Here is a 25,001-nt window from a genome sequence, read left to right as displayed (position 1 = left end):
AATCAAGTACTTTATATGTTATGGTGTTTGTATTGATTTGTTTCGTTATACAAGTGGAATTTAAATGTTTATTAATTAAACAGATATCTCTTTAATACAGTTGAAACGTACGTTTACGTGTGAAATATTACAGTAACATGCATATTGATTTTCCAAATGCTTCCAGAATTCTCAATGAATTATCGATATGTTATGAAATTAGAAGCACTCTCGCTATCAGAATAAGCCTTATGTTATGTTTTTGTTTGTTTTTTTTTGTCGATCTGATTACTTAGGCCCATTCGAACTGTTTCTTACAGTTTGTCATTTTGTTGCGCTGTCTCACCGCTGTCCCAGGTTTGGGGAAAATAAAGTGCTCACAATATATTAAGAAAACATAGCTGAGAGAAGATTGAGCAGATTGTTACCCCGAGAAAACATTGTCAACCGAGGCGAAGCCAAGATTGACAATTATTTTTCGAGAGGTGATAATCTGCTATATCGCCCTCTCAGCTATGTGTTATGTAATTTATTATCAGTGGCAAAACCGATGAATGAGAGCAATAGAAAAATCACTCTTCTTATGAAAAAGATGAAAAAATCAATAGTAAAACAATGCCGGTGACAATTATACTGAACAAAAGTTATTTCTAAACAACAACCGTACATTTTGAATAAATTATTTGTTAAACTGTGTTATTACAAATATACATGCAAATACTCGATGCTTTATGTTCATTATTTAGCAAGAAAATTTTACTGGAAGCTTGTGAAACTGAAATCTAAAAAATGGTAATCTTTGCTGAATATTGATAAAAAAAAATTGGAAATCATGTACATACAAAAACTAAAGATTCTTCAGGTCACCAATTTTCAGTGTTTCACATAGTCTTTAGCATGTTACAATTTCCCCCAAAATACCTATTTTTCAAATCAAATTTTTAGAGTACACCGGTTCTGGTCTTGTCATGTGAACATTCAATATAGAAATATTGTCTTTTCGTGAATATAACAATTTAAAAGTCGTGTCTGTGTAGGTTAAAACATTAAAGAAAAGGTCGTCTCGATTTTTGTACATGTATTTTCGGTCTTCTCGATCTATTCACTTCAATGTTTACATCGGGTTAAGATCCGTTTGAATTTGCCTAGTAGTTTAATTTCAAAAGTGTTAATCTTTGCTGCATATATATTAATCGATTCCATTGGAATTTTACTCCTGAACTTCTCTTATCTAGCTGCATACATATACGGATAATTGGCATGTTCCAGAGAGGTAAACAGCCAGTAGAAAAATACATTGAAGTTGGTATTCCAGGAATTTATTAGCAACATTTTAAATCAATTTTAAACAAAGCCGTTCTCGTCGTTTGTTATTTTAGGAGGGAAATGATAACTTTAAATAGATTTTTTGTTTTTATTTCAATTTATTTTATTTTTTACTATTTACTAAAACGTTTTCTCTTGAATTTATAATTGATAGCGTCCTTGCTATCACATATAGATTCTGATTGGTTGCCTTATGATGCGGCTGCGATACAGCAACAGCTATTGGCTTAAATGAGATCAAAAATTACAGACTTTTCTCGTCTCAGGATACGACATCAAATGCCGGAAAATTTACTATGTGTATTTCAGTTCCGATCAACTATCATTTATTCATGTTCATTTTATTATGCATATATTGAAATATCAATTATTAATACGTGTTTATTTGCTTTGTTAATCTGCAATATGCACGATTTGTATTGCTAAACAATGTTCCTATACAATGTTTACAAAAATGCATTATCTGTATTTTATAACTTCTGCCAATCTAGGCACACCTCCAGAGAGGCACAACTCCAGAGTCGTGTCTATTTGTAAATGTTTTTATTTTCAACAAGTAAAGTGATCAAAATTTTAAAAGCATGAGTGTATAACGCACACTTTTAAATTAGAACAACATCATTTTCACTGAAACTAAGTATTTATTGCATTTTATATCAATCAATATCTAAAAATACCACATTTCCAATACTAAATCAACAACCACATGCACACATATTACCTTAAATTAGGATAGAGCGAAGCAGTCCACAGCTTTTTAGAAAGCTCAAACTTGTTTGTCACTAGATTTCCCACTTGTCATACTGAACGTCCTGTCATAATTGTCTTTAAAGTTGTAAATTGAAAGTTATTATCCATGACGTCATGTATATGTATAACAACGTTACAGTTATTTGAAAAACCCAATAGTGAAGCAAGATATATTATTTTATTTATTTTGACAGTCTATGAAATAGTTCTGAGGCCGGAACGTATAGAATCTAAGGATAGTTTTTGAAATTACTGATGTAAATAAATTCATTGTCCTATAAATTTATCGATTTTTGATTGGTCTGCACGAGAGGGTGACATTCGAAAAATTGTCACCCGCCTAATTAACCAATCGAAATTTGGCATTTTGACGTGAAGTAAAACAGCGGTTTCCGTTAGTTTCTGTATGGAACATGGTTCTCAATTACTTGTTAGCCCCGAGAAAAAAAGATCGAGAAAAATAAGCTGCTGTAAAGCTCTTCTTTAATGTATTTGCTGACACCATTTATGGACAAAACATTAACCCTCTTGAGGTAGAATTCCTCATGAAAAGTAATATATGAAGTGAGATACCAGAAAGCAAAGATATAGTTTAATCATAATAATTCCTAAGTGCTGTTTTATGTCTTATTTCATTACTGAGCTACCCCCCCCCCCCCAAAAAAAAATGAAATAAAAAATAAAAAATGCGGGGGTAAACTCATTATAGAGACCATGATTAAACTTTTGTTCGCCAGACGTGCGTTTTTGGTGTTCGTTAAAGAGTACTGGCAATTTTATGATGGTAAAAGAGTACTGGCGATTTTATGTTGGTAAAAGAGTACTGGTAATTTTATGTTGGTAACAGAGTACTGGCAATTTTGTGTTGATAAAAGAGTACAGGCAATTTAATGTTGGTAAAAGAGTACTGGCAATTTTTTGTTGGTAAAAGAGTACTGGCAATTTGGGTTGATAAAAGAGTACTGTCAATTTTATGTTGGTAAAAGATTACTGGCAATTTTGTGTTGGTAAAAGAGTACTGGCAATTTTATGTTGGTAAAAGAGTACTGGCAATTTTGTGTTGATTTAGAATTCGGAATTTTATCACAAATTATTTGATGCTTTTATAAGTTTGTCTTTCATGCTGTATATGCTTGGTTATTTCTATTATCCTTTATTAAGTTTAATGGCTGTTTTTTGTTGATCTAATTGTTCTGATTTTGAATTTACTCACCAAAAACAGATTACCCATGTTGTAAACATTATTATTTCAATTGTAATTTTGAACATGTGTAACTGTTAGATGACAAGACAGGTCGTAATAATCATTCCATTTGCTTAGAGTTAATTATCTTTTTAAATTTTTCTTGACATTTCTTCAAAAGATGGAGCCGCTGTTTTTTTAAACAATAACAGCAGATATTCAGAATATACAATTGAATTCCTTTGATTATGTTTTTCTTGTTAAGCATTTTTTCAAAAAGGAAACAACAGTTTATAAATGTGGTGCATCCGAAGCGCTTTTCTGGATTAACCTTCACATTCAAGCACTTGTGTATATAACATGTTATAAATATAAGACGCAGTATGTAAACTTTATAATGATTGTTTTAGACTATATCGTGACGGAAAACTATATTTTATACGTATTTCAAAGTTTTAATTTATTTTCAAAATATGATTTTCCCGGTTTACCGCCGTAATAGAGTCTTTATCCGGAGATATACGTCTCAGTAAATTATAACTGTTATTTGTGTTTCAAGTAATTATACGAGATCATTTTGTTGAGACTACAAGTTATTTTGTCATCAGTATGGTAATTGGTATTTGAATTTATCCGACTTTGTTATGCCAATCATTAACCAAGTTGCCATGATTGGGTAGCTAACTTGTTTATCGTGTATAACGGACTACATTCTCATAAGGATTTAATTTGATCAATTTTAGTCAGTTTGTCTTACTTAAACCAATCATGTTAGTATCAACTGGACAAATTGTATTGTATTAATATGTTAATAGTTTCTCGTCCTAAATATGTATGAAATAATCACCACTGGACGTTAATAATCTACTTGAAAAAAATCGTGTTTAAATATAGATACATATAGATTGTTTTCTAAAGGAAGTGCTATACTGCCTGAACTAATTCATATATAGTGCTGATTGTTATTAACTAAGTCTATTCAAGACCTATGGTATATATAGTGCTGATTGTTATGTTACTTCCTGTTGTCTTCTATTGTTGTATCATTCAAAAGGTCATACACTTGCTTCTATAAATCATATATAATAATTCAGATTTGGAGTCAGAAACATAATTGAGGGAAGCTTTTACTCGAGTTCACTACTTAAATGAACTTACAGAAAACATGTTTGACATTTGTTATCTTTTGTGATAACACGAATGTCTTTGGAGACAAGCATTGTAATTAGTTGTCAGCAGTGAATAGATATGTTTCATTGTAGCCCGTGTAGAAGTTTCTTATTGAAGGCACAATTTAAATCACGAACAACAAATAACAGATGTTTTTTTTTTTTTATTTAATTCATGCATTGATTAAATACCACTTTAATAAAACCAAAAAGGAAATTCATCATTACAATTTCTGTTGTTTATATTTCAACTTTTACAAGAATATCAAAAACTACTTTGCTTGTCATATAATCTGTCCATTCCATTATAAGGACAAAATTCTTTTCAAAGCGTTAGCCTAAAAGATGTCATTTCGAAATTATAAAATTCCGCTGTTCAACTTCAACGGATATACATGTATGTAAAGTGTATGTCTCATTGAGATCGTTGTTCCTACTTACAAGACTTTTGTAAGAGCTTTTCTTTCATGCCGGATTCATCGCACGGACATTTCACAGATACACGTTCCTTGGTCAATGAAAACAAATGTGACGGATAATGAATATGCATATATTATGATATCATAAATTGAAATTGAAATGGCATGATCAGCATTCCCCATAAAGTTATATTGTTTACGTCATTTACTGGTAGTATATATAGATAAAAGGCTCACTTTTTGGCACGCTTTGCATTTATTACGCTAGCATCACGAAATTCTGACAATTTCTATCACTTTTTTCCTTTTCAATCATAATCGTCAAAAATCGCAATGGTATGATTGATTGTTACGAACAGCACATGAAAAAAAGTCATTTTAAATGTTTACAAAAAGAAACAAATCTCAAAACCGTACTATGCACTCAACACTAACAACATTAACATGCACCCAGTATGCTGGTTTTGATTGATATCACCTTAATTATAGCAAAACTTTTATAATAAGACAATTAGGACATTACTGTACCAAATTTAAGATTCAAACTCTTAGTCTTTACAAGAAATCAAAGGATTCGTGACTTCCTTAATGTCGTTTACTTGTTGATTTTATCAACAATTAAAACTGTTAAATTATCTCTTAATAATGAAAGTTGTGGATTTGATTGTTTATTTCGTCCGATATAGTTATCTATTTCTGTAAATTTTGCAGCAGTAAATAGAACAGCTTTGATTTTTAAATAATGTAAATGTCAGAATTTATTAAATATTCTGTGTATTGTATTGTGCATGTAATGTTTTGTTTTAATGGCTGTATACTGTGTGTCGTATCCTAAGATGCATTATATTTTTTTATATCAAACTCATGCTTATTCTGTTACTTCCAATATTCATATGACTTAATTATAAAGTCAATCAGTTCAAAACTATTATAGTTTTCTGTTTTATTCGGTTAGTTAAATTTGCAGTAGAAAAAAAATGTAAATTGAACGATTTCCCCCTAGAAGCTTTTCAGTATGACGCATTGTTCTCTGCATGTATCAGTACAATTACAGCTACCTTTACATATGTTTATGTTTATGTTTATATACTGTTAAAAGGGAGGAAAGAATTTACACAAATTAAAAAAAAAATCATGTAAACAAGCTCGATTATTATAATGCTGGAAATATCCTTAGATTTTGACACAAAAAGAAGCAATATGGTAACCATAAGTATATTATATATCTTTTCGCGGACAGATGACATGATGACTGCAGTTTGATTTAATAAAAATTTTAGTGAGCAAATAAGACGATTACTATAAATGGTAGGTGTATCAACTGCACAGATTTATAGCTTTTTTTTAAAAATATATACCAAATTTCTGCTATTGAAAGAAAAAAAGTCCCCTTATAATATATTTTCATTGGAAAAGACAGGCAATGTAGTGTTCATCAAAAGACACGTATGTGTGTACCATATGTCAAACCATAAATCGTCCAGAGTCTACAAAAGTGAATAAATTAAACAAACAGAAACAACCAGAGCCACAATCAACATACCCCCTCCCCCAAAAATCAACAACAACAAAAAAATATTAGAATATGATATAAGGCAACCACTTAGACGGTTATTGACTTGGGACAGGCACATGTATGTCTGGTTGGGTTAGACTATTTTTTTAAAGATCTCAACCCTCCTCCTGTTTAATCTCAATCCATAAATAAACAAACCATACATCAAAGTATAAAAAATACTAATATATTTAGATGTCATCTAAGTAAAACAAAATACAGAATATTTTGGTACAGATGTATTGGGTTAGTACATCATGTTGTTATTCCAAGTTATCCTCTGTAATCTCATTAGCCTTTATCAAGTTTTTTAATCGTCTAAAATAGGAATAGTACGTGTAAATACTACAAACGTTGTTTATACTTCCATTTGGTCGATACCTTTATGTATTCAAGTCAATGCTCATTAAAACAAAGGTTTCCAATTAAAGCCAACCTTAGTCAAATTCGATCCTTTTTAATTTATATGCTTCCGTTGGAGTTACTTTTACAAAAATTACAAGTTCAATTATACGATAAACAACAATGTAAGGTACGGCTTCCGACAGAAAAAAAAACATCCAGGAAAGAATGATTTTACAAGTTCAGTTTTACCGTAACGTTGTATCCTTTATCTGTAAGTTTCCATGACTATCTTATTGTATGTTGAAACAAAAATACAAAGTAGATATTTAAGTAAAACAAATGAGAAAATGGATACATGATTAAGGGACGGAAGTCTGTCAATATCAGCATAAATAATACTTCGTGACATTATTGGTGTTTTCAATATGGAAACATAAAAAATGAAAACAACACCTTATAACTTTTATGCATCCGAAGCGCTTTTCTGGATTTACCCACCTTCACCAGGAAAGATCAAAGCCAAATAATATGAAATTCTAAACTGTGTTTTATTTTGATTCAATGTCACATTATTTTCTCCATTAGTTTATATATTTGAAACATTTCCGTTTTTGAAAATTTATATTTATTTTTTTTATATATATGATAGGAATAATGAAATAAAAATCTACCTATAAAATTTGTTGTCATTTGTTTTTGAACCATTCGATGGTTATCATGGTTTTAAAGAAACATGACATATGGACAATTTATAATTTCACTTGATAACTACCGGAAGTTGTTGCTCAACGGAAATTGTTAATGTAAGTGCGCAGGTCTATATGAGAATCAGGTTATTATTTTTTTTAAACCAACATGATATCCTAGCAACCAATAATATTTAGCATGTTTAGTAATCAAACTTCTTGTAGTTGAGTTATTAAACCAAGCCTAGTCAATTGCAAATTTGAATTTACCTTATAAAAAGTTTAATGTTATTATGATTTGGTCAAACGTTATGGAACATTTTCTACTTGTCTTTGCCACACTCTTGTTTATTACCTCATTGCAAGAGATTTAATCCCCGCATCTTTTATTGTCATCATCAACATTATCACTACTGTTTTGTCATTGTCAGGAATAAAATACATTTGTTTTTTGCAGGAACAGCAGATAATCCCCACCAACCAAGGAATGGCGATGCTGCAAGATCACTACTGGTTGTCACCCTTAGTCCACCCAGTAATCCACAATACTATAAATTCCGTCAGGCTGTTAATGATTACAACGAAAAACCTCCATTCGAATTTCCAAACCCTTTTATGAAACCTAAAAAGGTATTTATGCTTTTTATATGAAAAATTAGCTTTTATTATTGAGTACTGACTGGCATTGACTCAAAAACCAATTGCTTGATGCTATCTTAGTATGATACTGTATATCGGGTTATTTTCGCAGTTTGGGTCTTAAAAGGGATATTCAAATCGCGTGTCACTGTTTGTGTTGTACATGTAGTATGAAAGTCTTTCGCCATCTTGGATCGCAAATGATCAGTTTAGATTTTTTATGGAAAAAGCAAGTTTTGATGATGGAACGAATTCATTTGTGAGACTTTTCATTTAACTGAGATAGCTTTATTTTGTGAATACATGTACAGTATTTTGTTATATAGCAAGCAAAAGCTAATGGCAATCCCATTTTTTCATTAATTTTGTATTCATCAATAAGTTTTATAAAATCTATCTTCTCATTTTAAAATTCTGTCATTTAGTTTCTGCCTAATCACATCATAATGCGTTTCCTCATTACAATCCTTACATAATGTGTCAATATTTTACGGTTAGGGTGAGGCAGCTCGGTGACCTATACTTTTTAATATATTTTCTCTATAGTACCCTAGCTGGACAGTGACACTGCGTAGAGTATATTGCGCGAAAAATGACTACCGTGAACATAGCGAAAATTTCCCGATTGATGGCAGTTGTGTTGAGTCTTAAATTATACATTTTCATTGATAAAAATGTACAGCTCAAATAAGAGGCAAAAGTAGTATGCCAATGTTCAAAACTCGTAAATCTATTTTTGATGTACGAATAAAGATCAAGAAAAACATGAGGGAATTGCATGAATCACAATAGGAGCGAGACCTCGTGGTCGACAGACTAAGCGACTCCTTCTATGCATTCATTATTCCTCATGAGAATCAAAATATCACAATAGGGAATAGAACACAGTCGGTAAGATGCAAATCAGACGACCTTTCTGTCGGTAAGATGCACACCAGACGACTTTTCTGTCGGTAAGATGCACACCAGACGACATAACTGGCATTCTAAGATCTAAGACAGAACAAGTTGTCTAAATAAGAGTTCAAATGCATTTGTATCAGAAGCTATGAACAAACAAATATTTTGAGTTAAAACAGTCGCAATTGCGCTATCGCCAAATACTTTGTACATTGTTTTGTTAAATTACTGTAACAGAAAAAAAAGGGGTAGTTAAGCTCTGACATATATGTTTAACCCCCTCTGTGTCAAGCCAAGAGTTTGTAATCCACTTGTGATTGTGGTTGGTTGATTCTGCCATATTTGTTTCCTTTTATTGGTCTATAAATCATACCGTTTGCATTCTCTTTTGAATTGTTTCACAATTTGTGATCCCGGGGCCTTAAATAACTACTGTATGGAAAGAGAGTTTTTTATTGTTTAAGCCGTGCGGTGACCTGTAGTTGTTAGCATTTTTGTAGTTGTTTTTGGTAGTCGTTTGATAGTTTCTCACTGGCAATCGCATTAAAATATTATAATAACATTTTCAAAGTATTTCAAAGTATTGTTCTGCAAAACAAAGTCACCCCTCTTTCATGTTGTGTTTCATCATAGCTTAATAAAAAATGTTTTAAATATGAAATTGCTAAAATGAAAATAACATTGAGGGAGAAAAAATTATAAAAATGTCCTCACTTTTAAATAAGAACCATTGTGGATGTTCAAACAATGCATGTTCAGGTCATTACAACTGGTTTACATAGTAGTTTTTCGTTTTTATCTATTTACAGATAACAGTATACGCTGCTTATTTATATGACGCTGTAATGTTGTGGGCAAAAGCAGCTGATAATATGACACGTTCAGGAGGATCAATTAAGGATGGCAGAGCTATCATTGAAACAATGCTAGGAATTAGTTATCAAAGTATGTATTACTAAAGTCTATTAATTATTTTGAATAAGATGCAAAAGGAGATATCACGGGGCCTACAAACCAAACAAAGACAGACATAACCATTGCCAATACCACGGGGCCTACAAATCACACAAAAACAGACATAACCATTGCCAATATCACGGGGCCTACAAACCACACAAAAACAGACATAACCATTGCCAATATCACGGGGCCTTCAAACCACACAAAAACAGACATAACCATTGCCAATATCACGGGGCCTACAAACCACACAAAAACAGACATAACCATTGCCAATATCACGGGCCTACAAACCACACAAAAACAGACATAACCATTGCCAATATCACGGGGCCTACAAACCATACAAAGACAGACATAACCATTGCCAATATCACGGGCCTACAAACCACACAAAGACAGACATAACCATTGCCAATATCACGAGGCCTACAAACCACACAAAGACAGACATAACCATTGTCAATATCACAGGGCCTACAAACCACATAAAGACAGACATAACCATTGCCAATATCACGGGGCCTACAAACCACACAAAGACAGACATAACCATTGCCAATATCACGGGCCTACAAACCACACAAAGACAGACATAACCATTGCCAATATCACGAGGCCTACAAACCACACAAAGACAGACATAACCATTGTCAATATCACAGGGCCTACAAACCACATAAAGACAGACATAACGATTGCCAATATCACGGGGCCTACAAACCACACAAAAACAGACATAACCATTGATAATATCATGGGGCCTACAGACCACACAAAGACAGACATAACCATTGTCAATATCACAGGGCCTACAAACCACACAAAGACAGACATAACCATTGACAAAAGCACGGGCCTACAAACTACACAAAGACAGACATAACCATTGCCAATATCACAGGGCCTACAAACAACACAAAGACAGACATAACCATTGCCCATATCACGGGGCCTACAAACCACACAAAGACAGACATAACCATTGCCAATATTACGGGGCCTACAAACCACACAAAGACAGACATAACCATTGCGAATATCACGGGCCTACAAACCAAAACAAAGACAGACATAACCATTGCCAATATCACGGGGCCTACAAACCACACAAAGACAGACATAACCATTGCCAATATTACGGGGCCTACAAACCACACAGTGACAGACATAACCATTGACAAAAGGAAAACAAGACAAAAAAAAAAAAACAACGTTACAAAGAAAATTTACCAGCTTGAACCCAACATAAACCGGGACTGGTATACAAATATATAAAGCCTTGGAGATTGGTAAATACTGCATATTGCTATTGCGTGTCTCATGAAATAGATTTGATAACTACCGTCATTGAGGCATATTGCGATTATAAGCTTGACGTTTTTTTAAAGAGTGAATAAATCTGAAGGTAAAATATCAACGTTAGTATAGCTTCGATCCAGGTTCAATCCACCATTTTCTACATTAGAAAATGCCTGTTCCAAGTCATGGAATATGACAGTTGTTGTCCATTCGTTTGATGTGTTTGAGCTTTTGATTTTGCCATTTGATTAGGGCCATTCCGTTTGAATTTTCCTCGGAGTTCAGTATTTTTGTGATTTTACTTTTGTCTATATAGATATAAGAAGATGTGGTATGAGTGCCAATGAGACAACTCTCCATCCAAGTCAAAATGTATAAAAGTAAACCATTATAGGTCAAAGTACGGTCTTCAACACGGAGCCTTGGCTCACACCAAACAGCAAGCTATAAAGGGCCCCAAAAATTACTAGTGTAAAACCATTCAAACGGGAAAACCAACGGTCTAATCTATATAAAAAACGAGAAACGAGAAACACGTATGAACGGTGTGTTCCCATTTCGCCTTAGCTGTGAATTCCAGGTAAAAAAGGTAAAAAAATTACTAAGGCGAGATGGGAATTGAACTAAGGCGAAAGGTGAATTTAGATAAAAATTTTAAATAAACAAATTAAACTTCTGTGTTTTTATAACAATTTAAACAACATGTAATTATAACATGTTTAATGTGTCTTTGATTCAGTATGGTGATCCTTAAACTTGGTAACTAAATGGATTTTGAACATTCCAATGTGTCCATCAGTGCCTTGTTTTTCATAATATGAACTATCATGGTACAATTTATTTATGTTTATGGAAATAATTCTTATGTTTTATGTATTAGAGCTTTTTTCTCAGGCGATTATTTATTACATGTACATTTTCTTTAGTAGTTTGCTAATTTAAAATTGTGCTTGTAATTCAGTGCTGATTCAGAAATAAAATATTTGTTATGATTGTATGATATTTGTCTTTATTTTATTCATTAAAATATGAAATATTCCGTATCCTATTTGTCATCTCTAATAAGAAACAACAACAAAGACTTATTTACAAAAAATATCACATAAGTAAAAAAATAAATTTTGAAAAAGATGATCCACTATAAAAAGAATTATTCAAAAAGTGGGACAATCGGGAAGACACCAAAAAAGCATCTTCTTTTAAAAAGTATTTCATTGCAATACAAACAAAAAAATAACTTAATTACATTGTTTACACAAGTGTATGAACCACACCAACAAACGACAACTACTGAACATCAGATTCCTGACTTAGGACAGGTGCAATCAATTGCAGCGGGTTTAAACGTTTTAATGGTACCAAACCTTTACCGCTTTTCTAAAACAAAAGTGTAACATCACAACATAGAAAGACACACTATAAAATAACAACTAAAATGGCTTAACTCAATCAAAGGACATATTAACACCTGAACATACACTGAACAAATAAATTTGATCTATGATACAATGTAAATACAAAATAAATGCCTTTTTGTGCTTCTTTGTTACATATGACGTAACTCTGTACTCATACATCCCGTCATTGTGTTATTGTGCTATGGTAAATTGTTTTATTCTTGTCTTTCATTAATGCGACTGTCATACAAGTGAGAGGGTTAGCTAGCTATAAAGACTTTCCTTTTGAATTTTCCTCGGAGTTCAGTATTTTTGTGATTTTACTTTTTTCGACATTTTCAAATACGAATGAATTGACATGGTTTGATAAACATGTATCATGTTTATTTTGAAAAGGTTCAAAACTGTTGATATATTAAAAAAAAACATGTAGAATACAAAAAGGGAAAGAAGATACCAAGGAAGGAATCAAAACAACAATCACCAAAACTAAAGGTCAACACGAAACTCACAAATACCAGGGTCAAACTTACGTGAAAGGGTACAGCAGTTCGTGCTTCAATAGAAACACAATTAAGTCATGTGTTCAAGTATATAAAACTAAAAATTACTGAATAGTAAATATATCTAACAAAACTACTCCTGAACCAATTTTACATTTACTATAAACCTTTTACATTTCTTGTGCTGATGCAGAGTAAAGCAATCACCAATCAATCAAACAATTTTATATTTCAATTTAGGCATTACACTCAGCCTAATGTTTTTAAAATGTTATATATTCACCAGGTATACAGGGTGTGATATCAAGTATTGATAGTAATGGAGATGCAGAAGGCAATTACACTCTACTTGCTCGAGTACCATATGTTTCTAAACATGCCAATTTTTCAATGCAACCTGTTGGACATTTTCTGATTGGAAGCAAATTACCTGTAAGTGTATTCCATACTCATATTTATTAACAAAGAACATAATAATACACGTGTAAGCAATACCTGTATATAATTGTATTTTATAACGTCAGACACATGTCTAAATCTAAGCATTACAAGATGTGCTTTTTATTTTGTTCAGCTCAGTTATATCTCCTACACGCACTTAGGCTGAAAAATAATGCCCCAAAAACATTTTTGTTAAATGCATATCATTTGTATATTTTTTTCACTTTCATTGGAAGTGATATATCTATATAAAAATGAGAAATTTGATATGATTGCCAATGAGGCAACCATCCACTAGAGATCAAATGACGAGGATGTTTACATCTCTAGGGCAGCTTATGGCATACAACAATAAGCAAAACCATTACCGTATTGTAAGATTGTTTGTTTCATTGTTACCGAATTATGCAAAATACGATCTCGTTTTGACTTGTGTGTAATTCTTTATAATACAGTAACTGTTAGTTTCTGCTAATAATATTTAAATAGGAAACACGATTTTCTTTATTGCAGAGGCTTTCTCTCTTTAAAGACCATAACATAGACTGGGTATCTGGTATGATTCCATTAGATGAACCAGTTTGTGGTTACAGAAGGGAAAAATGTATTCCACCAAATGGTAGGCATATACTTCAGTTCAGTTTATACATGTAACCAATTAGACAAATGTACCAATTTAATTCTATATATTTAAAATTATAAACAAGTCTAAATTGAAAACAACGTTCAAACCTATGATTGCGTTGGATAAAAACTGCAATTTTTATACGTGTGCATGCAAAACAAATTTCTTGTTAGAGGGGTCTAAATACAGCACAAACAACATTTTCCAAAAGACCAAAAAAGTGAAAAAGTATATTGAAAATTATACATAGTGCACTTGTATTTAGTTAATACTGTGTATACTACTTTTCTAATGACAACATTCATTCATTTTAACTCGATAGGAATAAGGCTATTAATATAAACATGTAACATGTTAATGTGGGACACTAAATTTTCATAATACCCCAACAATGTGTCAGTCTTGCTTACAATGAAAGTTACCAAAATACAAATGAATAAAAAGAAATATGGAATTTACGTCAATGTAACAGTAACCCAACAACTAAAAAAACCATTGATAATTGATAACCGATGAATATGGTTCACTACAAAGGGCTCTTATCATTATTTCTTCTTGTTTTGCATTTCAGTTTAAAAAATGTTGCTGTTTTCAATTAAGTATTACGTATTAATAAAGAAACGTTTAATTCTCGCTTTTAAAGTTACAAATCACGTCTGTTATAGGGACATGAAACTGTAATGCAATTGAACGATGCCAGTAATTGAGCTTCAATCTTCATATTTACTTGAATATTCTTTACATTTAAATTTTTCATTGCAGTTTATACACTTGAAATTGTTGGTGGAATAATAGGCGGGATTTTATTAATAGTCTTTATTATAATATTAGTAGCTTACAGGTAAGCCATTTTTTATCTCTCCAAAAACAAATGTTGTGTACTTTGCTACACATAATTAAACAAAACTACAAAGTTAAATCTTTTAGGAAAATGACTGTTCAAAATTAAGATAAAAAAACTATTAATTTCAAATCATTAGAGATATCTGAATACATTGGCAATAAACTCATCATAGATACCAGGATTGGAATTTTGTATTTGCGGCAGATGCGCGTTTCGTGGGACGTTGCGCACGATGTTGGTACCAATTCCATTTTGCTATAGATTAGCATGAAAATGAATACGTAGACTGGTCAGTTCGATAAAAATATAGTGATTTCTGGTTGAATTTATTACATTAGACTTGAAAATATAGAAAAAAAGGAACCGAAATTTAAAATATCAAGAATTATAACACTTAATTATCCCATTTTTACGCAAAAACGTAATGTCCAACGTTAAATTTTGTGTGCAAAAGATCGGAGCTCCGTTTCTTTCCTACGGTATTTTTTTTTTTGATAATCGTAAAACTTCACAAGAGTATTGCTATTGTTATTGTTATTCGCGTGTTAAAGCAAAATCAATATCACTGAAAGCGTAAACCGGAAAATGTTATTTTTGAAACCGGTGTGAAAAATGTCCAAGCATATGCAAGGTAAGCATATATCGGGTTTGCGCATTTATACCGTGAAATTGGAAAAGCTGAGAGGGAAAATATTTATGATATTTTGAAAGTTTTTTTAGTTTTCTCCTGGTTCATGATATTTTTTTGCCAGAAACCATGCGTATAGTTTCTATTGCAATGACTTCAAAAAGTATAGCCATCTTGTCCCAACGAAAAAAACGCTGTATTTTCTTTGCAATTGAGGTTTTAACCGGCTGTATATTAAATAAGCAAAGTTAGATCATAGAAAATAAAACTAGGCAGTAAAAGTTTTTTTCTTTTTCTTTTTAAACAATATAGTGTTTAACATTTTTTCGATTGGCAACACGATTTTTAGATCGTTTCAAAAAGTATAGCCGTTTTGTCCCAACGTTCGCAAAACGTAATTGATGTCATGCTCGGGTTTTTAATTTTATATCATAATTATTTGTTTCCAGTTTAATTCGTATGAAAATAAAAATATAAGTTATAATATAACCAATGTATGATAAAGGAAAGGTTTAAGTTTAACATAAAAGGTTGACCAAATGAGATTGATATAAAAAATATCGGGATCTTAGTTTTTTTCAGCACATTCATGACATTTGTTTTATTCAAGGAACGTTGTCTATCTGCAAGTTTTTAAAAAATCATCAAAAGCAACATGCATATTTTTTTTGTTAATAAAATAAAATAGAGAAAAACTATTGCTGGCAAATATAACAAAACAAAGGATATGCATATGCCACAAAAATACGGAAATGAGAAAAACATGAATCCAAAATGTTTAACTATCTAGAAATTTTGCGACATAGAAAGCATCGTGAAATGATAAAATATAGAAAGGAAACGGAAACGGAAGGAAATGCAACAAAAGGAGTATGTATAAACATGCATTAAAAAGGGAAAATAGATTCAAAATCTAATTTATATTTAAAACAAATCTGTATAAATTTGGAAATTAATGTATGATTCATTAATGCGAACTGCTGCCAAAAGTAAAATTATCAATTATGGCCTGGAAAGACTGACAACTCCTATAAATGAATATTCATTAACAAAAATATGTGTACGACCACTTTGAGTTTTATTTGTTAAACTAAATTTACAGAAATCGGTTATCAAATTCACAACAGTAAATTGACCTCATCAATTATAAGCTTAAACGCTTGAAACGTTCTTTGAAATCGTCGAAATCGCATCATTATGAGGAACGTCGTGTAACGCTAAGTAGTACCAACATCGTGCTAACGTCTCTACAAAAGACTCATCAGTGACGCTACAAACAGAGTTAAAAAGGCCAAATAAAGTACGAAGTTGAAGAGCATTGAGGACCAAAAATTCCTAAAAGTTTTGCCAAATACAGCTAAGGTAATCTATTCCTGGGGTAGAAAGCCTTAGTATTTAAAAAATTCAAAGTTTTGTAAACAGTTAATTTATAATTATGACCATATCAATGATAATTCATGTCAACACAGAAGTGCTGAATATGCTTTATAGGGAAGACAGTAACGACACAACCGATTGACGGAATATCCGTCTCATAACGACTCTCATTAGTCTGGAAACATATATATATATATAATAGAATAAAACCAATAATATTTGCGATGAATCAGAGTCGTATATAACATAAAGTGTCATGTGTCAAGGCCAGGACTTACATTAATATTTTACTTGAAACGCTTCTTTTTGGAAACTTGCTTATCTATTTACAACCATTATATTGGTTAGGTTCGTGACTGTAAAAAGATGACTTGCATGTTAGCTAGGTTCTTGTGTATCTAAGTGATCAAATATTATATCTAATTGTCTGTCAAGGGTCTTCTCTTAAGGATGGTATAAATGAAACGAAGCTACATTAATTTTAATCACTAATAGAATCACACAGTATGGTGTAGTTCATATGTTCTTTCCCATTAGTAAAAAAAAAAAACGTATTCAGACTACATGACATATATTTATTCGTATTTAAGGAATATGTTCGCTAAAACCCTGACATGATTTTATAGTGCTTGTAATATGGCAACATCCTATAATTACATTACATGTATGTTTTGTAAGAACCCGTCCTTTTGATTGGCTGACAGCAATCGCGAGGCTTTCTAAAATTTTATTTTATTTATAAAAAAAATGCAACATTCTTGTCTTTGCTTCCCATGACAACGTCACGACAGTGCATAGGAGAACAAACAAAAAGCTTGGTAAAGTTTAATAGGATTGTAATTAAATTGAAACGGTTCCGCGCTTCGTACAAAATGTGCTTTGGTCAACGCTCTTACACCCTTATGTAATTAAAGAAAGAAGCATTCAATTCTTAATGAAGTTTAAAAAATATGGTCTTTTTTTTTAAAGTGTATTACTATACGATATTGGTTTTTCTCATTTTTGAAGGCCGTACGTACGGTGACTTATAGTCTTAACTCTACGTTATTTTGTCTCGTATTTTTACATTGAAGAGTTACACAAGTGAGCGTTTTGTGCAATAAATCATATTTTTACCAATTATGTGTTGCCTTTACAAGTGTCTGTACCGTTCCATGTACATTACAATTGTAACATGTATTGACATTTGATTTAGACATTGTCATTTCTTATTTCCTATTTATAGGTTTGACTTGATACGAACGGCTATTATATCATTGTTTCGCGTTTTATTTTTTGTCGATTATCACACCGACAAAAAACTGCAATATTTACTTCAATATGAAAATAAAGAGATGTGGTATGATTGCCAATGAGACATCTATCTACCAGAGTTTAAATGACCAAGATAAATGCAATTATACCAGACGAGTTTTATATATATGCATTTGTGGTAAAATATAACATTCTTGATATTTTTGTTTTAGTATGTTTAGACAGATTCACATTCCTTATTTCTCATAAATTCAAACGAAAACCTAAGTTTGAATTCATCTAAAAAAGAAATAAGAAGTTTGCATTAACAATAATTCCTTTTTTGTGATTATGTAATTTCATTATACGAGAATGGTCAAGTTGAAAAGCTAAATTTTGAAATCGGACAAAAACGACAGTCTAATATGTACCACCTTTGAAAAGTATTTAGCCAAAAGATAAATTTTCACTTCTGTACTCGTACTATGAACAACAAATTAATTTATTTTGAAAAAAATATTTCCGTAACAACAAAATTATTATATATAAACTTACCTGTGTACGTTATTTTATTCAACGCCATTTTGTCCAAGGTTATAGTTGTCATTTTGACATTGTTTTACATCCCCCCCTTTTTTTTTATTAATATTGTATTTATATTTTGTCATAGATCAAATTTATTCGTTCAGTGTATGTTTACTTGTTTTTTTGTTAATATGTCTTTTTGATCGAGTTAAGCCATTTCAATTGATATTTTATAGTGTGTCTTTCTATGTTGTAATGTTACACTACTGTTTCCGGTTAGGTTGAAGGTTTGCGCCTGTTAAAACGTTTAAAACCGCTGCATTTGTTTGCACCTGTCTTAAGTTATGAACCTGTTGTTCGATGGTTGTCGTTTGTTGATGTGGTTCATAAGTGTTTCTCGTTTCTCGGTTTTTATATAGATTAGACCGTTGGTTTTTCTGTTTGAATTGTTTTACACTGGTCATTTCGGGGCCCTTTATAGCTTGCTTAAGTGTGAGACAAGGCTCCGTTTTGAAGGCCGTACTTTAACCTATAATTGCTAACTTTTTACACATTGTGACTTGGACGGAGTGTTGTCTCATTGGCACTCATACCTAATCTTCTTATATCTATGTAGAGGGTTGTTTCTCATTTGATAATTCAAAATTTGATGACCGTTTAACTGTGTTGATCGAAACTTTCCCGATGCTCTTGGCATAAAGAAAACTAAATATACATATTTGCTCCATATCTTGACTTTAGATAGAAATTGTCACGGAGGGATGGTTAAGAACTTTATTTTACATTGCCTTAGCCATATGTGGTGAAACGTTTTGGAATTTTGAAAATTTAATCTTCTTCAACTTCGAATTTTATTTAGCTTTCTAAATATTTTTATTAGAGCTCAACTGATAAATCTTCTGTAGACGAAACGCGAGTTTGGCATATCAAATGATAAGCCTGGTATCTTTGATGTCCATTACAAAAAAAAGTGACCCCCAAGGGTGACTGGGGAATAGAAATATGGTCACCATTGGTCTTCCTCCGACCGGCGGTAAAACCCTCGCTAAAGTGGGGCGTCCGTTTGGCTGTGCGGGATGTACAAGTACGCAGCCACGTCCGGTCAGAATGGGGACGTTAAATCCGATGCCTCGTGTAGAGAGAATGCCACGCTCTCTGCACGTTAAGAACTCTTGCAACAACTCTTTGAGGGGTTCGTAGGTGACCTGTTGCAAGGCAAAATTGCTGTCCCTATCCAATTTACCCTCATTTTCCAGTGGCAGTCTAAATTTCCCCGACCTTCTTCCCGGATGGCCTACATTACAGAACCTACCTATTGTATTTATTTTTAATTTGTTCTCGTCCTGAATATGCATGAAATATTTGCCACTGGACGTTAAGCAACCAACAATCAATCAATCAAAAAAAGTGATGACTGATTTTCAAATTGGGAACATTTGATTTTTGTGTAGCAACAATAAAACAGCACTTCCATATTAAGTGTTTATATATCCAAGTTGATACAATATTCCATGTCTTCAGTTTCCTATGAGGATTTTCCGTTCGGAATAGTTGCTACTTACATGGCAGCTATTGAAACAGGGGTCCTTAATGGTACAGTTGAAGTCATCTCATCGAAACTTTTACTAACGCTTTCATAGTTTGATTTGACTGATATGAAGCATCTGTGTTACACATAAATACGGTTCTATTCAATTTGTCGTACCGCAATACTGTCGTCCACACTCGATTTTAAGTCAAGATATGAGTCAGATTTAGTTCTACTTGTCGTATCCTGTAAATCAAGTTCGATAGGATAGATGCACTTTACATTGTCACCAAACTTTTCAAATCTTTTATGAAGAGAACATCAGCGGGATCTAAAATCAAAAGATAATGCATGTTCTCCTCATTGTTCTAAAATACTGGGTTATACAATTAAAATAGCAAATTGAAAACACGAGGAGGAGCACATATGGTGGTCTTAGGAATGTCGTCTATCTGTTGGAAAACTTGTCCGCCCGACAACAAGTTCGTGAATGAAGCAAGTTAGTGTTAATTATCACACATTTTACAGAAGAGTATGTATAGAACCATATGACACTTTATTTTACAGGAACTGGAGATATGAACAGGAAATTGCTGGTCTATCATGGCAGATTTATACACACGATATTAAATCAACTCACACTAATGGTAAAGTGTCACCATATGTTACTATGGTTAACGCAGGTAGTACTGTAAGTCAAAGTTGTACTTTTTTTTATTCAGATCTCATTTTCAATTGTATTTTCTAAGATAAATAAATCTTTACTTATGAATTGATCAGCTTCTTTTAATTTTTTTTTTTATAAAGGATTAAAAAAAAAAAACAATATTCAACACTTTAATGTTACATTTATTCAGCCTTGTGTTTTACAAGGATTTTCGTTTTTTGCAGCCCCCGACAGTCTGCAAGTATCAAGACAAATAACTGAGTGACCTTGCTGTTTATCTTTACGTAGAGAATATGAAATATTTATCTTGCTGACAAAATATCTATAATTAGAAAAGTAAAGTTTATTTTTTATTTACACAATGTATCTGAATAGAATACAAAAGAAACATGTTCATAGTAGTAAAGTTTAGAAATATCATTTAATAATCAACAGGTTTCCTTAAACAGTAACCAATCTTTAGATTCCCGGATGTCGTTCACTCAAGTATATATAAAAACTGGTACCTATAAAGGCCAAATAGTGGCACTGAAAGTGTATGAAAGTAAAATGCTGCATATCAACAGAGACATTAAAAAACAAATGAAAATGGTAATATTTATTTAATATTATTTACTAGACATACCATGCAACCAAAGGTTGGAAAGAGACAAATCTGACCTTCATAATACAATAATTTTGACCAATATCATCGAAAACTCGAACAGCTCATGCTTTTCCACACAATGTGTTAAATGTATCTACATATAAAGGAACATATTTTCACGCATGCATACTAAAATAAAACTGGAAATATCAGTTCTCGCAGATGATTACGACAAATTTATTTCGTGGGTACATCTAAAATTATCTAATTTAAAGATATACGTGTAACTTACAATTAGTCATGGCAAACAATTATTTAAGCAATACATACATTCTTTAAGATACATACTGAAGACGTATTTGCCAGAATAACTATTTTATATTATAAAGCCAGGTATTTTACAAATGTTTCTTCAATTTGTGTTTTGTGGGCATTTTATTCCGTTCAAATCAAATAAAATCAAATCAAAGTTTTATTTAAAGTCGATATTCAATAAACTACATAAACACAAGCTCTAGTGAGCTTTTCAAATCGACTGAATAACAAAATATATACACACATACAAAAGTCACGAAAACAACACAATTTTAAACATACAGTGCATGGTAAGATAACATAGATGACTTATAAAAGTTAAAAGCATAGTATGCAAAATAAAGTATTGCATAAAACAGAGCATAATTTAAAATGAAAAGCACAGCAGATAATAGCAACTAAAAAAGGTAAGCAAATCAAACAGTCAAACAATATAAAAATTTAAAAAAGCACAAGCATAAAAGCACTATATGCATGCACTGCACTGGCATGAGCTGTTATTTGGATTCCATGTTTGTACCTATGTTTTGAATTGGTCAAAAGATGTTTCAATTCGACAATGGTTAGGCAGCTCATTCAAGATTTGTGCAGCATTATAGCGAAACGATCTCAAACCATACCTTGTATTTCTGACTCTCGGGAGTACCTCTGTTTTCTGCAATCTAAAATTGTACTTCTGAACTTAAATAGCAATTAAATCATAAAGATAACTTGGACTATTCTTGTGAATTATTTTAAATGTTTCTGTCGCAATAGTTTTTATTTTTCCTATTTTTTAAAGAAGGTAATTTTGACTTTTCTAGCAGTTTTTCGTATGAAGTATCACAATCTTCATAGAGGAATCTAGGAGCTCTTTCTTAATTTTTTTTCTATTTAAAAGAATTTTTTTCACTTCAGTAGTGCCAAATTACTGGACAATAATTAAAATTCGAAAGAATGAATCAATAGTATGCTGTTAATCTATCTAGCCTGTTTAAATATTTACCCATTCGTTTTAGAATATTTATTGTCTTGTTTTTATATATTTTAGATATATGATTGTTAAAGTTTAAGCCCTTTCCATTTAGATTGAATATCAAAATAATTCTTTGTAAAATGCTTTAATGTAAACATACACAGTGGCAATTTTTTTTTATTCAATAACAGATTATTACATCGGTTGCAATGAAATACCGTGATTTCCCAATGAAAAAAAAGGATTAATTAATCGAAGAATTCAAATATCGAAAAATATTCAACTCGTGACCGAACAACACTGATAATTAACTCATGCGCTATGCGCATTTATGAATTAATGTGTTTTTTCGGTCACTCGTGAAATATATTTCTATATTTGAATTCTTCGGTTAGTTATTCTATAAATGCGGTGATGAATTATCATGCAGATGATAGTATATAACATCAGACAGTAAACAAAAAGGAGAAGATTCGTAAAGTCAACGAGACAATAGTTCATCAACTTTTCATCTACATATTACTTTTCAGTCGTTAACGATGAAGACAAATATTATACAGTACGAAACTCTATACATATTCTTCCTGAATTTGAACAAGCAGTAAATGATTTCATCATAAAAAATCTTAAACATGACATCCAAAACCAAATTCGGAATGAAAATAAAAGTAAAAACTAACATAATGAGACAGACAGTCAAAATAAACACGCACTGCGTAGAGTTCCTATATACAAATATAAACATGAGAACAATATTGGTCAGTTTCCCCCTGGTGTCTTTCTTATGAAATCGTATCTTAAGGTATATAATATTATACATCAATTTTTTTTCAGATGCGAGATTTACGGCATATGAATATCAATCCGTTTGTTGGTGCTTGTGTTGATACGCATAATTTTATAATTGTTACAGAATATTGTTTTAAAGGAAGCCTTCAGGTATGTTTAAAACGTTTACCTTTCTCACGTTAGGAACATCAGCTGAGCTATATCGTCCTCAATTCGAGCTACATATATTATATTATTCCGGGTATCGACATTAATGGCACACACACGAAAGTGATTACGGACAACGCTGGTTAACGTACTACGTGAAGTAAAGAGATTTTGAGTAATTAGAACGATGACCAACTATTCAAATCGATTATAAGCCGTAAAATTTGACGCGAAAGTTTCGCGGAACATAGAATTCTAATTGAACATCTTTTTGGTGAAAAAAAAACCAAACTATACAGTAAAGTTATGGGTACACTATGGAGACATCGATGCCATGATTTACAGGAATTGAAGAGACTTGTGCTTGTTTTGTCAAGAAACGTGGATTTGATCAAATCTTGTCTAATATTCATTACCCGAATTTATCTAGGAAGGTAGAAACTAACCATCTTAAAAGATTTCTGCACACTCGATTCAAAAAATCAGTCCGTTGGGTTTTCTCTTTTGAATTGTTTCACGTGTTGTCATGTCTCTAATACTGCAGTATATTGTGCTCATTGATAGAGCCCGTAGGATGACGTCTACGAAGAATATTGCCTAATACCGGCGTCACACATTAGCGTATAGCACCGACGTATGCCGGGCGAGGTCAAAAACCATGTACGCTGCCAATACGCTAGTAATTTTGGACGCATTCAACTTGTCAATCATATCTGTATCGTGTGCACAACGAGCTTTAAGCGTGTTTAGGGCGTACGAGAAGCGTACATAAGCGTTTATCGGGCGTTCAAGTAACGTATGTTGGCGTATGTCTGGCGTTTGTCTTACGTAGATGAAATGCACGCTAGGAAGGAAAAACGTCCCTTGAACGTATTTGAGACGCGTCCCGGTCGTACCTGGGACGATTATCAGTGTTTTCGGCGTGTCTGGGACGTGTAATTATGGGGTGTATGTACTACTTCTGGATGTACATGGTCTTGTGTTCCCGCCTTTTTCATAACAATTCATTTCGAAATGCCACCCAAAGGAAGAGGCAGAGGTAAATCAGTTCTAGGTCGTGGCCTGGGCCGTGGGATGATGAGAACGTCGGGAACAATAAAGAGAGTGCAAGAAGAGAATACTGGGGACCAGATTCAAGAAGTCAGTCTACCAAGTCTTCAAAGTTCAAGTCGCCCTGTTAGTCCAGTTTGATTTTTGCCTCGCCTGCGTCTAAAGACTCTGGAGGCGA

The 25,001-nt window shown here is 32.2% G+C and overlaps 1 protein-coding gene across 2 annotated transcripts in view; it reads left to right on the top strand.

Annotated features, from left to right (window-relative positions):
• The window catches only part of LOC127707900 (receptor-type guanylate cyclase Gyc76C-like), a 148,429-nt gene that overhangs the window by 103,310 nt on the left and 20,118 nt on the right, over positions 1 to 25,001 (top strand). For both annotated transcript variants that reach the window (XM_052212659.1, XM_052212658.1), the window contains exons 5-12: positions 7,870 to 8,042; positions 9,761 to 9,896; positions 13,400 to 13,545; positions 14,068 to 14,173; positions 14,942 to 15,020; positions 20,882 to 21,005; positions 21,417 to 21,572; positions 23,672 to 23,776. In XM_052212659.1, coding sequence (XP_052068619.1) covers positions 7,870 to 8,042; positions 9,761 to 9,896; positions 13,400 to 13,545; positions 14,068 to 14,173; positions 14,942 to 15,020; positions 20,882 to 21,005; positions 21,417 to 21,572; positions 23,672 to 23,776 — 1,025 coding nt within the window. The remainder of the gene's footprint in view (positions 1 to 7,869; positions 8,043 to 9,760; positions 9,897 to 13,399; positions 13,546 to 14,067; positions 14,174 to 14,941; positions 15,021 to 20,881; positions 21,006 to 21,416; positions 21,573 to 23,671; positions 23,777 to 25,001) is intronic.

This window comes from Mytilus californianus, unplaced genomic scaffold, assembly GCF_021869535.1.
Source record: "Mytilus californianus isolate M0D057914Y unplaced genomic scaffold, xbMytCali1.0.p SCAF_7, whole genome shotgun sequence".
Taxonomy (NCBI): domain Eukaryota; kingdom Metazoa; phylum Mollusca; class Bivalvia; order Mytilida; family Mytilidae; genus Mytilus; species Mytilus californianus.
The sequence above is the reverse complement of the archived record's forward strand: the minus strand, read 5'-3'. Positions and strand labels throughout refer to the sequence as shown.